The sequence below is a fragment of the Sciurus carolinensis genome, chromosome 9 (assembly GCF_902686445.1).
Source record: "Sciurus carolinensis chromosome 9, mSciCar1.2, whole genome shotgun sequence".
Lineage (NCBI taxonomy): Eukaryota > Metazoa > Chordata > Mammalia > Rodentia > Sciuridae > Sciurus > Sciurus carolinensis.
In genome coordinates, this window is record NC_062221.1 from 137,430,875 (window position 1) to 137,446,198 (window position 15,324).

At 55.8% G+C, this 15,324-nt stretch overlaps 1 protein-coding gene across 4 annotated transcripts in view; it reads left to right on the top strand.

The window, feature by feature from the left end:
- Positions 1 to 15,324, top strand: part of Bace2 (beta-secretase 2) — a 90,973-nt gene that overhangs the window by 43,383 nt on the left and 32,266 nt on the right. For all 4 annotated transcript variants that reach the window (XR_007110217.1, XM_047564321.1, XM_047564322.1 and 1 more), the window contains exons 3-8: positions 1,663 to 1,879; positions 5,285 to 5,413; positions 6,629 to 6,763; positions 8,356 to 8,457; positions 11,825 to 11,974; positions 14,925 to 15,093. Coding sequence is in view for 3 of the 4 variants with exons in the window: in XM_047564321.1 (XP_047420277.1) it covers positions 1,663 to 1,879; positions 5,285 to 5,413; positions 6,629 to 6,763; positions 8,356 to 8,457; positions 11,825 to 11,974; positions 14,925 to 15,093 (902 nt within the window). In the remaining variant the exon portion in view is untranslated. The remainder of the gene's footprint in view (positions 1 to 1,662; positions 1,880 to 5,284; positions 5,414 to 6,628; positions 6,764 to 8,355; positions 8,458 to 11,824; positions 11,975 to 14,924; positions 15,094 to 15,324) is intronic.

A 15,324-nucleotide genomic window follows, 5' to 3' on the forward strand; every position in this document is an offset into this window, starting at 1 on the left:
CAGCACGATTAAACCACCAGGATGGGTTAATCTCTCCATCAAACCCTACGACCCAGGGGCGGCCACTGCTAATAATTGACTGTGATAAGTAGTTTTGAATATTTTACCACAGGAACAAAGTTTTCTTTTAACTTAATTTTTCCGATACTTAAAATTTCTTAGGAAATACCGTGTTTACGTTCCTGCATAATAATCTATCTTACAGACGTACCATAATTTATTGAACTGTTTCCTTTTTACTAGGCACTTGGTTTGTTTCCACCTGTTTTGCTCTTATAAATAAAACATAATGACCATATCTGTTCCTGAGTATTTCCTCAGAGTCAGATTCTCAGAAGTGCCATTAACAAATTAAATTGGCTGATATTTGTATAGTTTATGAAATATATAAATAATATAAAATGCCAGCATTTTTATATAAAAAATAAATAAATATACATAAATACAGAATTATGTCATCTCTGACTTAACTTCTTCCCTGACTCCAAACAAGACTGTGTTCGTTCCTACAACAGAGACGTGTTAGCTTGTGTTGCTGCTGTGCAGACTTCCTGTTGGAGCAGAGTGGAATGGAACTGCAGGCACAAGAGCCCTCCAAAGTTGCTGATTTGGTGATCTGACACTTTCTTAGGAACCTGGTCATTTTCTGGTTTGAATGCCCAGATGTCTGCCTAGAGAAGTTCCTTAGGTCCCTTCCTGTAGCCTGAGAGTGTTCAGAATCACATGGACACAAGGACTATAGGGATGGACCCCCAGGACTCTGACACCTGCTGTTTTCTCCTCGCCTCCTCAGAGAGCTACAGGACTCCTTGTCCTGCTGTCTGAGAGGCCTCTCTCACCAGGAGTCGCTTGCTTTCCCGCCGTCTTGCTTCTTCCCCACAGTAGCTCCAGTTGACTCTCCTTCTACCTGAAATGCTATGTACTCACATGCCTAGGTCTGCCCTCATTGGATGATTCTGAAGAGGATGGGATTGCCATCTGCCTGGTCCATCGCCTTCCCTTGTTCATGTTATTCTGTCAGTAACTGTGGTCCTTGGGATCAGATGAGCCCCAGGTTCTGGGTCATGCCAGCATTTAGATATGAGTGGAATCAGCTTTGAAGCATCGGGAGAGCTTTGAGAAGGACCTGTGACTTTGGGACCAGTGCTGGTTCTGAGGAGGAAGGACCTGGGCTTCGGGGAGGGAGGGGCTTGGACTTTGTCACATGGGTCATATTATGAATCTGAGCTCAATACCTACTGGAAGAGCTGGTAAAGCCTTCTTCTGGGCTTCCAAACCCTTGTGTCACAGAGCAGCAGCGTGTGCCTGCAAAGCCAGAGAGCCAGGCAGATGTCCAGATCTGGTCGTGTTCCTTGGAGGCTGAAGTGGTGGAGCGAGGCCCCTATCCGTGGGTGGGTGTGAGGACAGAAGTATACTTGAGAGTTTCAGGATAATCCAGACCCGCCCTTCCTGCGGCACAGCAACCCTGTCGGCATGCGAGTGATCGTATCTGGGAAAAGGGTCACCTTGTCAGTGCTGGCACTGTTGGTCGTGAGGAGCTGCTCACAGCAGGCTGTGATGGGGACAGCTGTCCTGTCCATGGTGACCACCCTTCTGCCTCTGTGGGTCAGGGAACCTGGCTCTGTGCGCAGAATTCAACGGACTTTTCTTTTCCTTCTGCAGGTCCAGCACCTATCGATTCAAGGGCTTCGACGTCACTGTGAAGTACACACAGGGGAGCTGGACTGGCTTCGTGGGGGAGGACGTGGTCACCATCCCAAAGGGCTTCAACAGTTCATTCCTCGTCAACATTGCCACTATCTTCAAGTCGGAGAATTTCTTTCTGCCTGGGATCAAATGGAATGGAATTCTTGGACTTGCTTATGCCACCCTGGCCAAGGTGAGGCAAATCCAGGGATTCCAGTCATTTACTTAAGTTAATAAATGAGGGATGAGGCTCTGAAAACCAGCCATTCAGGGCTAAGAGGTGAGGCTGCCCCTGAAGACACCCCGCGAGGATCCACGGTTGAAGCAGACCAGCGCTCACGCACAGTTCCGAGCACTTGTACAATTAAAGGCAGTGGGGACACTTCTCGGCGGGACCTTCCTGCAGGATTTAAAGATAGCATTAGCTTTTCTGTTTTTGTTTTGATTCTTTTAGTTCTGTTGCTAAAACATGTTAGCAGAATCTGAATTGTGTTGATTATGGAGGTTTTTTCCAGGAGTTTCTACTAGAACAGGATTAAAAGAAAACCCGTGTGTATTTAGTTCACACATGCACGTGAAGATGGGGCTTGTGGGTGGTCTTGGGACACCAGCAGGTGGAGGTGCCCTTCCTGAGCTGAAAGCATCATGTTCCTGTCCTGTCATGAACCTCCAAGGACACAGTTGGAACAGGAACAGGCAGAGGTGCCCTGGGGATGGCCAGCCCCTCAATGTGAGCCAGGAAGGCCGTGGGCCTCGCTCTCAGTAGCATCATGGTCTTCTCAGCATGGTGCAGGATAGCATTGGATGTTCTGCAAATATTTGAACTTGGGGCCAACCCCAAAGAAATAATGGTGTGCAGAAGAGGGAGATAGGAAGGTGCATTTCCAGGAGGAAGTGTTGCCAGAACAATCTGGATTCGATTCCAGGGGTGTGCCCTGGGCTCTCAGAGTCTGGCAGGCAGGTTTGCCTGGACTTGAGAAAAGCAGACGGGTCCCTCTTGTAGTGCTGGCCTTGGGCCCTACACCTGGCTTCTTGGTGCAGCCTTGGACTTTGAGGCAGAGTTCAGCGTTGGAGAAGGGGGTGCAGTGGCTCTGGCAACAGATCCTGTGGTCCCATGATGGTCCAGAAAGGAAGGCCAGTTTGCCCATCGTGTGGAAACATTTACTCCAGTTCAAGTTTATTAGAAAGTGGTGTGTGGTGGGAGTACATAGGTGGAGGGCCAACCCCTGGCTTCCGAAGGAGAAAGGCTAACTTTCCGGGCGCCTGTCAGGCACGGGGCTGAGACCATCACAAGCTGTCAGTGGCCTGTGACACATACCTAGTAAGGCTGTGGCCTCTTCATGTGGGGACGGGGTCAGAGAGGCCGGCCCTTCACTCAGCACACAGCTCGCCCTCTCTACAAGCAGCCCGCAGCCCTTTGTCCTCAGCAGCCTGGGTGAACTTACAGATCTGCAGAGTGGTAGAAACTTAGTAAATCCAATTTTGGGACTGGGATTGTGGCTCAGTGGTGGAGCGCTTGCCTAGCATGTGTGAGGCACTGGGTTCGATCCTCAGCACTGCATAAAAGTAAAAGAATAAAATAAAGGTCTATCAACATCTAAAAAAGTAATTAAAAAAAAAAAACCTCCGAAAATCCAATTTCACTGACAGTGTGACCTTGGGCAGAAATCTCATCTTTATGTGGCTGTTTGGAAATGAAAGGTGTGAGCATGATTGATTTTATGCTAATTATTTTAAAGACGATAGAGTAAATTTCAATTATCTGTAATTAATAGAGCATGAAACTTCTGTGACAACAAACTACTTTGGGGTCTTGGGGGGCTATTCAGACTCCCCACATGACCTTTGATCTCTTCATCTATGAAATTCTGAGATGACTAACAATTGGCTTCATGTTCCCCAAGTTGGAGGAGCCGGTAATAGGATCTGTAGGGACTGGACCAAGTGGAAGGACCAGCACCGTGCTCCCAGCCAGGCGTCCAGTGTTTCTGGAACAGGGTGTCAAGCACTCAGGGGAGGTCACTGTGTGTGGTGTCCCTGGCCAGCCCCAGGTGTCCCCACCAAGGCTGTGCGTCATGACCACCACAGGGCTGCTTACAATGCGGGGTCCTGCTGCGCACCGACTGGACGAGGCTCCCTTGGGGTTGATCCTGAGCGGTGCCTGGTTTTTGAATCCTGAGGTCCGGTTGGAGTGGAAAGTGGCTCAGCAGAATGATAGCAGAGCCTTGACTGCGTGCACTGTCCCACTTAGGTCCCAAACAGGTCTGGCAGCTGATGGCTATCGGACAGGAAGCAAAGGCAACCCTGGTTGGCAGGGCGGAGCCAGGCCTGAGTCCCAGGTGGTGTCGTGTGCCCTGCTGCCTCTTGGGAAGGCAGCCAGACCCCACCCTCCCGCAGAGGCTGCATGTCCCCCCGTGACCTAAAAACCGTGTTTGGACATGTAACTCTACTGCAGGTAGCAAGCTGGTGGCCAGATGCGGGTGAGTGAGCCAGCAGAGGCGTAGCTTGCTGGTACTGAGCTCGCTCCTCCAGCGTGGTGATCTCAGTCCTCACTCGCTAAGTCACCCTTCCTCAGGAGTGACCGCAGGGGTCAGAGGACGCCTCCAGCCTCTGCCTCTGCAGTTCATTGCTGTGTTGGCATTAAAGCTGACCCCGCCACCCCCGACCGGCTTACCTAGATGCTCCCTGTTGTCTGAACTCAAGCATCTCGTCAGTGCCTTCCTCCATGGCTGCCTGCGCCCCGGCTCGCCCCACTTGGAGCTGTTTGCAGGGAACCCCTCCCTCTTCCCGTTGAGGCCTTCTGCAGGAATGGGGTGTCTTCTGCACCTGCAGCCACGAGCGGGGGCCGCACAGAGCAGGCAGGCTGCTGCAGTCTGTCAGGGACTCACCAGGCTCTGGTTTTGGCCCTTTCTCCTGGCTGCCCGTCCTTCCCCAGAAGCGGGTTTCATGGGCACCTACTCGGGCGTGCGCATAGTTGGCCAGTTTCACTCCCCTTCCCCTGGGTCACCGGCCTTTTCAACTCAGGGGCTCACTGATCCTTTTTTTTGTTTTGTTTTGTTTTGTTTTGTTTTGTTTTGTTTTTTTCACTGATCCTTTATTGACACTTTCCTAAAGACGGCAGAGTCCCGCTGACAGGGCCCAGGTGCCCTGCAGGCCCTGGGGCCAGGGCCTCGCTGTCCTGGTGGGCCGGTCACCAGCCCCTTGATGTGGGGCTGCAGCTGGGTGGTGAGCAAGCTCTAGAGCAGCGGTAGCCCCTGGAGACACGTCCCTGGCACCCTGCAGGGTGTGAGGTCAGGCCCCCACTCTCCTCTGACCCCCTCCCTTGCTGTCCCTCGCCCCCTCGAGCCTGCCCAGGAGCGTCTGCCCCGCTCCTGGAAGCACCGCCTCCTTTCACGACGGCGCCCTTCCAAAGGCGAGCTCCGCACCGGAGCCGCGCTGCTGGGGTTCCTGCACCTCACCACAAGCCGGTTCGTGGCTCAGCGGGAAGACTCTAAGTTGAAAGACCCAGAAAACCGGGGACGGTGCGTGGTGCCTCCGCAGGTCACCTCGTCTCCGCCATGACTCAGGAAGCTCTTGTCCTTCTTCTCGCCCTCCTCAGCCATCAAGCTCTCTGAAGACCTTCTTCGATTCCCTGGTGACACAAGCAAAGATCCCCAACATCTTCTCCATGCAGATGTGTGGGGCGGGACTGCCAGTAGCCGGATCTGGTACCAACGGAGGTAGTCTTGTGGGTATCTTTTAGTCTTAAAGGGATGAAAAAAATCACAAATTGATGGGGTGGTTTCAGCTTTATTGAAATCCGGAGGAGAAATGTTAGACACACAGGCACCATAACATTTCGATGATCCTAATTATAGAACCTTTAAAAATGGATAAGCCCGGGTATTACTCTTAACCCCCCGATCATGCCACCATCTGAAACATCTTCTCCGGATCCCATTCACTCTGTCTTTATCGCCCTTTGAAAGCATTCGGCTTTCAGGGAGTGGGGAAGGGCAAGGAGGAAGAGAGGGGCTGTGGCAGCGGGGCTCGGCTGTGGGTGGGCTCTGTGCACCCCCAGGAGAAGGGACATCTGCACTCGGCACGTGCAGCAGGCGCTTAGCGTGGAAACGCAATCCAGGCCACCGACCGCAGATACCTTGTGGCCGGAGCTTCCCTTGGGGAACCCTGCCCCAGACCTCTAAGGCAGAGGGACAAGATGCACAAGGAGGGCCCTCTCAGGGAGAGCTGGCCAGTCCCTCTGCCCGACCCTGAGAGCCATGCCCAGCCGCAGTCCCAGCCACTGTCCCTGCTGATGGTCCACCTGCTCTGCCCCCAATACTCCCGTCTTGTCTTTTCTCTCCTCCCCCTCCCCTTCTCTCCTCTCTTTCTCTTTTCTTTCTTGGTACTGAGGGTTAAACGCAGGGCTGCTCTACCACTGAGCTGCAGCCCAGCTCCCCTCCTTTTTATTTTTTATTTTGAGACAGGGTCTCACTAAGTTGTCGAGGTTGGTCTTGAACTTGTGATTCCCCTGTCTCAGCCTCCCGAGTGGCTGGGATTACGGGTGTGTACCACTGTGCCCTGCTTCCCAGTGCTCCATTCCCCGCTCCCAGGGGACAGGGTGGCCTAACCCTTGCAGGGTGCCGCTGTGACGGGGAAGCTCTGTGCTCTGCTTCCCTGATCCCTGCCTTCCAGGGTACTCAAAGCCCTCTGTCGGGGCCGCTAGGCATTTTATTGCATCTGTTTGGGATGGAGGTCTCAACAGAAGCTGGAGTCCTGTGTGCTTCCCTTAGATAAGGACACCACTGCGGGGTCTTGATCACACCAGGATGTGGCACTGGCTGGCCCTGGAGTCGTGGTCCCAAACGTTCCCTGTTTAACTCTCGAGCATTTGCCCATGAGCGAGTGCTTCTTTGTGGAAGCCGTTGTCTGTTTCCTCTTACACCATAACCTTTCTCCCCAGGTCCTGGGTGGAATCGAACCCAGTTTGTATAAAGGAGACATCTGGTATACCCCCATAAAGGAGGAGTGGTATTATCAGATAGAAATTCTGAAATTGGAAATTGGAGGCCAGAGCCTTAACCTGGACTGTACAGAGGTGAGCACCCACCACTGCTGTGCTTGTCTGGGCCCATGCGTGGCAAGCTGGAGCCAGCACAGGATGTCAGAAGGCTTGTGTGTCACAGGATAGTCAGGGGACCCTTGTGTGCAAAGATACTGGGCCTTTGTGGATAAGTTTAATCCATGAATTCTAACCCCAAGACCCCCTGGCTTAATGGGGCAAAGTTAGCATAAGGCGGGCAGTGAGTGACCTGGCCGGAGGATCCCTGGCCTCCACTGTGGAGGATAAAATAAGAAGATTTGTATCAGTATGGGGGACAGAGGGGACAAGAATTCAGCAAACACGAACAATAACAGCCATCGGCTGGATCCACCCTGTGCAGACGCAGGAGGCAGGTGTGGCCGGCCCAGAGTCTCGCACAGTGTGAGGCCGGGTCTCCTGCTCACTGCCTCGTCCCCCTCACTGCTCCCGGGCTTCTCTCGGGGCACATGCGACGTCACGAGCACTGTGACTGAGGAGCCTCGGCCTTCTCCGCCTTTTCAGAATGGCCCGTGATGACCGGGTGGGTCCCTGTGCTCCTGCCCTCCAGGCTCCCTGCCCTTCACCACCCTCCACCATGAGTGCTCACAAGCAGACACCCGGAAACCAAGGCTGACGCCCCTGGGTCTCTTTGGCTGTGAAGTGTTGCAGCCCCAAATCCGTGTTGACGGCACTGGCACTACCACATTTAACAATCCGCTGATGGAATCAAACGCGGGGCCTCGAGATGCAGCGCCAGCTCCCCGTGTGTGTGTGTGTGTGTGTGTGTGTGTGTGTGTGTGTGTGCGCGCGCGTGCATGCGCACAGCACGTGTCTCCAGGTGGGATTCCTAGGCCCTGTGTTCTTTCCTGCCTGCCCTACATGCCACCCCTCCCTCAAAAGAGCAAGCAAGGGCACCTGGGTGATTCTGGGCTCTGGCTTCCTAGGGGGCTGTCACGTATTTACTCTTCATACAAGAACACAAATACATAGTTTTATGAGCAGGTTGAGTTGAATTTCACATTAGTTTTTTAAACTGAAAATAGGCGTGTTTGAACATAATATTAACAAGTTGGTATGTTTCATTTTCTTAAAATTCTTCCCTCCTCCAGTTCATTTCCTTTTGACTTCATTGGTATATTTGGCCAAGGGAATCACGAGCTTGCCTTAAAAGTAGGGGGTTCAGATTGGCCATGACTGCTCCTCTCCCCAAGCAGCTTCCCTTAAACTGTTGTGTCCAAGTGGATGCAGTGGCTGGTCTGTGGTTGGCCCACTGACCCCCTTTCTCATCAAGAATGTGACAGGTGGGGACAGGGCTGGCAATGCTGTGTGTGTGTGCGTATGCGCACGCACGCTGTCCAGTTTCCTCTCAGACACACACGGGCAGCCATTGGGAAGCTATCCTCCACTAGTCGGGTGGTGGGAGGTCGACGTGGTACAGTGTGTAGAGGTGGCTTTAATAAACCATGTCAGCCTCTCGCGTGAGACGGTCTTCCCTCTGTCCTGGGGTGGGGGTCCTTGGTGAGGGCTCGGGGCAGCTCTGAGTGGCAGGTGCGCCATGCTGGCGTGAGTGTGCACTGACGCGAAGCCCTCTCCCCCCACCCGTCTAGTATAACGCAGACAAGGCCATCGTGGACAGCGGCACCACGTTGCTGCGCCTGCCCCAGAAGGTGTTCGACGCGGTGGTGGAGGCCGTGGCCCGCACGTCCCTGGTGAGTCTCGATATGCTCGTGAATCTTCCGGAGCCCTGGGTGGTGGTCACACGCCCGGAGCAGCACTGTGGTAGAGTCTCCAGGGTCTTGCTCTGTGTGCTCTGAGGGTGTTCAGGGGTAGACTTTTAAGACTATTATTATAGGGCTCACAGTCTTGCTTTCTGATGCTACCCAGCGAATAACACCTTCCTCTTAACCTCAGCAGTCGGCTCTAATGTGCAGTTCTGCTCGGTACTTCTTTAAAAGGTGGTGGATACCTTTTAAACCTGAGGTGGGAAGGATTGGCGATGTGACTGCAGTCCCGTCACTGGAGGACGGAGCAGTCAGAGATGCCTGGCTGGGCCATGCCACGGCTGTGCCCATGTGGTGGCACGTGCTTAGAGGAGCCTGGCGGCACAGGGCAGTCAGGGGCGGAGGGCTCGCGCCCTGGGAGGCGGTCCTGCTGTCGGCCAGCCTCGGTTCTACAGCAAGCTTGCCGTTTACGACCTGGGGAAGGGGTGAGCTCCAAAGCAGCCCTAAAAAGCACAGGGCACCAGCAGGTGAACCGGACCTGGTGGTTTCCTCTCGTTATTAAGTATCACGTGTGCGTGACCTTGTACGCCCAGGCTTCCACAGGACTGGGTTGTGCCCAGCATCGGCACAAACGCCACACCGTCACTTGGAGGCAGGCACCAGGCAGCTCTGTGGCGGGTGGCCCGGGACCTGCGCTGTAGACACAGCTGTGGTCGGCCGGAGTGCTTCACTCTGTGCGCGACTGCGAGTTCAAGTGACTCGTGAGGAGGATGAATGCACGGCCTTTAAATCAGAACGCGTTGGGCTGGAACACCCCGCCTCTGGCCTTCGTCCAAGTTGTGTGACTTCTCTCCTGCGTCTGTGGAAGGAATGATTTTGTTGCACAGACGAGAAAGGTCTATTGGCCAAACTGATCATTATTTCATGACCATGCTCAGAAGGACAGTTAAAATCATGGCTGTTGGGACCTGGCTGCTGAACTTTCAGTGTCCCCCTGTCTTTCTGGTCAGTCAGGACAACACAGCATGTGCAAAAGCCCTGGGCAGAACATAGCTTTGGGGTCAGGTGGAACCCAGTGGTGTCCACTTGGTGGCTGGGTGCCTGGAGAGAGCTGCCCTCTAGGGGCCCCCGTTCCCCCCTCTCTGAGGTCGTTGAGGGATCCGGGGGAAATGCCCCAGTCTGGTGCATGGTCGGCACTCGGTAAGGAGAGCTCTGGTGACACTCAGCGATGGCACTGCTGCAATTTGTTGGGACCCCTCTTATTACTTGGTGTTTACCTGGCATCTGTGCACTTGAGGCCATCTCTGCAAGATCACCAAAAATAAGCCTTTCCTACGCAAAGCCAGGGGGCCAGTGTGGGTCTGGTGTCCTGCCAGTCCAAGAAGATGCTTGAGTGTCACTTTGTTGCAGCTTGTAGCAGACACGTGGGGCAAGAGGGACTCCAGTTGTCCTGAGCCGAAGCTGCGTGGGAAGAGCAGAAGCAGGTCCGCGGCCACGGAGGGAAACGGCAAGGGAGGGCGCAGGGCCTCGGGTGGACTCACGGGGGAGGGCCGCCGGGCAGCCGCAGTGGAGACCAGGGCCGTCCACGGCTCGCTCGGCATCGACTGAATCCAAAACGCTAAGTCAGGATTTCAGTGCCGTGAAGTCGGGGTGCCTGTGGAACACCAGACCAACCTTGAGATGAGGAGCGGCGGACCCGTTTCTTAGACAGCAAAAGCACACTCCGCGGGTTTACCATGGGCTCTTCAGACTTGGTCTTCTGAACGGTCCAGGTTTGCCCGTGTCCCAGGGCTGAGTTGGAAGGGTCGGCGTGTGGCGCGGTGGCATCCGACTGCCTGGCTCTGCGGGTAGAAGGCAGGAGCCCCCTGAGCGCATACAGGTGTCCGGCAGTCCCTGACCTGGGGAGCAGGAGTGAGTGAGGACATCTGCTTGCTCTGTCTAAAATTACCCTCTGACTTCATTCTGCGCCAATCAGGAAGGAGAAGTGTGGGCAGCTTGTTTGCCTTGGGCGAGGAAACTCCACCAGGGTGCGTTGTCTGTCTTGGCGTGAGCGGTCCATCGAGCCCGTTCCTCCGCCGGCGAGGTCCTTGTTTCCGGCTGTCCTGCCTTGGTTTCCTCCCTAGGTGAGGAGAGACTGGGTTCAGAGAGCTCAAGGGGCGAAAACACTGGACTCTGTCCCTGGGCTTGGATCCTTCTGGTGGGACATTGAGTTAGTGTTTGCAGGGTCTGTATCCAGAAGGGACCCCACCGGCCGTATGGGGTGCCCCACACGAGCTCACCTTGGTCCCTAAACTCTCCATCCCTGAGCCGGGAGGGCTCCAGCTGTGGCCCCCGCCCGCTGCCCTCCTGGGCTGTGTCCACTACCCAACGCTCATGCTCAGCTCCCTGGACAGACATCCCTCCTCCCTCCCTCTTGTTCCCTCCTGGGTCTGCCCCAGGGAGATACTGTGCGGGTGACCTGCAGGACACACACCAGGTGTGCTTTGCCCTGCCTCAGGGGTGGGCGGTGGAGGAGGGTGGCTGCGGAGGCTGCTCAGCAATGTTGCCGGGAGACACACAGGTGTGAGGAGCCTGCAGGGTCCGCAGCAGGTGGGTGCAGCTCTGCCGCTCACAGTGGGAGGCACAGTGGGCCAGGAGCTGGTGGCCCTGTTTATGTCCCTGGGTTCCATTCATGCCCTGCCCCAGCCACGTTTCCTGAGTCTCATCCGTGTGTAGGCGTCCAGACAACGTGGGGACAAGCAGACCTCTGTCCTGGGAGGACTTAGGCTCTGGTGCTGGAAACAGAAGTGACCACACCAGGAAGTGTGGGGCGCTAAGGCCCCAGAGGAGGGCCTGCAGGAGAGGTGGGCCGTGCTTGCCACAGGCGCCCCGTGGGGAATCAGGAGGCCTTGCCCACAGGTAGCACCTGAGCCAGAATCTGGAGGAGGACTGCGAGACTCCAGAAGAGCAGAGTCCTGGCTGGGGTCATGGAATCCAGAGGGCGGTGACGCCCAAAAGGGCCTCGAGGGCAATAGGATCTCTCTTCTAGAGGGCCGCTGCCCACCGCTGTGGGGCCTGGGGCGAGATGTGGCTCCTCTCTGCTCTCCCTGCCTGTCTGCGAGGTGAAGGGCTCGAAAGCCTCCCGGCGGGGGAGGAAGGCCAGCATCGCCATCACCACGCGGCGTGAGCTCGGTGCTCCGCGTGTCTGAGCAGTGTTCATGGTCACCTTCCAGGAGGCGGAAGCCTCCGCCACCGTGTCCACACGAAACTGTTTATGTCCGTGGGCGTCTGGCGAGGGGACCAGGCAAGCCAGGCGCTCTTTCCTGTTGATGCGCCAGACTGGTCCCTGCTTCTCACGGGATCTTGTTTTGTCTAGATTCCAGAATTCTCTGCCGGGTTCTGGACCGGGGCCCAGCTGGCATGCTGGGTGAATTCCGAAACGCCTTGGTCCTACTTCCCTAAAATCTCCATCTACCTGAGGGCCGAGAACTCCAGCAGAGCGTTCCGCATCACCATCCTGCCTCAGGTACCCGCTGAGCCTCTGTGTCCCCGCTTCTCTTACCAAGGTGCGCTGTGCGGAGGCCCGTGCGCTGCAGGTGTCACGCCCTACTGGACAGCCGTTACCGCCAAGGCACACGCTGGCCGCTGCTCTGAGCCAGCAGGTCTGCGGGTCTCCGCCAGGCTGCTCACGGTCTCTGGTCAGCAGGGGGCACTGGGCTCCTTGGCCCCCACCCAGGGTGCTGGAGGGTGGCCTCATGCACAGTCCGGGGCCTGACTTGGACATTGCAATGGGGTTCTTTCTCAGAGAGGAGCCCCACCGTGGCCCCTGACCTCTGGCCTCAGAACTGGCAGCCGTCTCTTCCACAGTGCCTTCCAAAGGAGCCCAGGGTCACCAGATTCCAGGGCTGGGGACAGAGAAGCCCCTCACAGTGGAAGGGGCCTCGGAGCCCTGTTGCGGAGGGTTTGGTGTCATGGTGCCACAACTCCACTTTACTCCGGGATGGAGACGTCATTAATTTTTGCTCTGATTCCGGTGGCTGCAGAGTCCTCCTGTGTCCTAAGTGCCTGAGTAGACCCTGACCATCTTCCTTGGCCGTACCCTCACTCCTCCCAGACCCCCAGCCCGCTCGTCCCTCACCTCCAGCAGGCTGGCTCCCCCTTTGCAGCCGATCCGCCCACCCCACCCCACCCCTGCCCATGGCCATGTCTGACCAGCGGTGCCTCTTGCCCGTTCTGGCTCCTGGCCTGAGTCCCACCAGCCCCAGCCTGGAAGCCCTCTCGCGCCTCCTGCTCTGTGCGTGCAGAGTCCTCCCGCCTCCTGAGACCCGGCTCAGACAAACCGGCTTTTGTTGAGACTCGGAGCAGAATCACCGTTTGTGAACTTGCCCTTCAAGCACGTGCTACGTGTTTTCCAGGCCACCCGTCTGGGTGGAGCCACATATTTAGGATGCATTCTGTGTGGTTTCCTTTTTCCATTCAACTCCTGCTTTCTTTCTAAAGATCATCTTTCATTTCCTCCTCTATGGGTTATTAATTCCTGGAGGATGCAGATGGGCACCTTGAGATTTAGAGACCACCTTCCTTCCCCACTGGCAGGCAGTAGGGGGCAGGTGCTTGCTGGCTGTGTGTCCCTGTTGGAATCTAAGAACTGGAGATAAAGGGCTGGGGCTGAGGGATCAGGAGGGGGACTGACTTCAGTAGGAGGAAGCCGTACCATGACTCCCATGCACCTTGGAGCAGGTGGCTTGGCCCTTCCTGCGTCTGTCTTTTCCACTGTGGAGGAGAAGCAATGACGCTTACCAAAGACGCTTCCAGATGACCTTGGAGAGGGGAGTGCCCCACACAGACAGTGTTAGGACCATTTATTCTCAGCATCTTTAGAACAATGTGTTGTTTATAACAACTGGCCGGTCAAACAGCCACACCTGGTCGCTGTTCCATCAATGTGGCTTGTAGCCAGTGTCCAAAGCCAGCCTGAGGACAGAGGTGAGCTTGAAATGGTGAACAAATGGCAGGAGGGCTGATTGACAGGCCCGGAAGCCAGGGAAGCAGCGTGGGGCCTGCAGTCAGGTCGCGGCCACCAGAGCCACAGAGCCGAAGCTGGCGGGGAGCTGCTGTGAGGACCAAGCGTCGGGCCACACAGGACAGTCCTGGCAACTGCAGCTGTCCCCTCTGGAGACTCACTGTGGCTCCCACCCGGGACGTGGCGGCCTCGGGGGTTGACTGACCAGCTCACGCTTTCCTCTGTTCAGCTCTTTGCCCTGCTGTAGTGCTGGTTTCTGACTCACGTCCCTATTCCTTTTGCACCCCACCCCTTGCTGGGGGAGGTCAGAGACGATCAGTCAGGAAGTGAGGTTCTGTGGGCTCCCCTTGCTGCTGTGGCCCTCAGGGAGGGTTTGGGGATGGGGAGTCCCCCCTGAGCAGCCGGGCCTGACCGCCAGTCCCCTTGCTAACACCCGGGCAGCCATCCAGGCTTGTCAAACGGACAGGGGGCCACTGGTGCAGCAGCATCGGGTTACACGTACGATGTGTGTACAAATCGGGCATAATAAATCCTGCCGTCCTGTATAATTATAATGCACCAATAAAAATCTTTTTTAAAAAAATCAAAGTAAAATAATAGCATACCCGAGCCTCAGCCAACAGGGCAATTCTGATTTTTTTTTAACATAATCTTAAAAACGTACTTTTTTCAGCCTAAGCACTACTAGTTTTTCTCTTTATGCTATTTTGGTTTAGGGCAGACAGTGTGTTCTGAGATCCAACAAGACTAAAGCTTCCCAACGTGTTACAAAATGTATGGTTTGGAAAGATCCACTGGGCGCACACAGAAGGGACCAAATGAAAGTCACACATTCAGTTTGCACAGTGTTGGATGTGCGTCCGTGAATCAGTGTCCTTCGACACCCCCCAGGCTCCGCGCCATTGCTCATCGACGTGATCACGAGGCCACCCTCTGCCGAGGTGCTGAGCAGCAAGGGAGGAGGTGCAGGGTCCTGTGGCCTCGAGGCGGGGTCTGCAGACAGACGGTCCAACAAGACAGGACTGTACCACAGGGACGGTTCCCCAGAACAGCAGCCACTTGATGTCCAGCCTCAGGTGATGCGGGGACAGTGGCCTCCTGCCTCGAGGGCTCCCCTCACCTTTCCTGCAAAGGGAAGTGCAGCGAGGTCCCTGAGGTCCCTCTCCCAGCGTGAGTCAGATCAGACAGACAGACAGACGCCTTCTGTTAGCGTGTGCCCGCATCAGTTCCAGGTGGTGTGTCTGTCTTCTCATGCTTCTGTCCCTGTCCATAAGCACGGGTGTCCCTATGCTTTGATCTTCTTGTCTCCTGGGTGGCAGGGACCTTGCTGCCCTCTGTCTCTCTGTGGCTCCCCTTGCACCACGGGGGCCCCGAGCCTGCAGTGACGGCCACTGTTCTGGGACGTTGCCTGATGGGTGCCGTTTCTTTGCTTCTCTCTCCTCTTCACCAACAGCTTTATATCCAGCCCATGATGGGGACTGGCCTGAACTACCAGTGCTACCGATTCGGCATCTCCCCCTCCACCAATGCGCTGGTGATCGGTGCCACCGTCATGGAAGGCTTCTACGTGGTCTTCGACAGAGCCCAGAAGAGGGTGGGCTTTGCCGCCAGCCCGTGTGCAGGTGAGCGCTGCTCGTGCTGAGTGGACACTAACTGGGAAGCACGGCTGCAGGCCTGTGGCCCCTCGTCAGGTCTCACCGGTAGAGCAGGACGGGCGGCGGGGTTGTCGGGAAGCTGCAGTGAGAGGATCCATGTCACATGTCTGCCCAGCGCTTGGCACATGGCAGATGCTCAGCAACCGCGGGTCGCTCCGTTATCTCTCAGGTCAAGCAAGAATGGCCTCCCACCCCAGG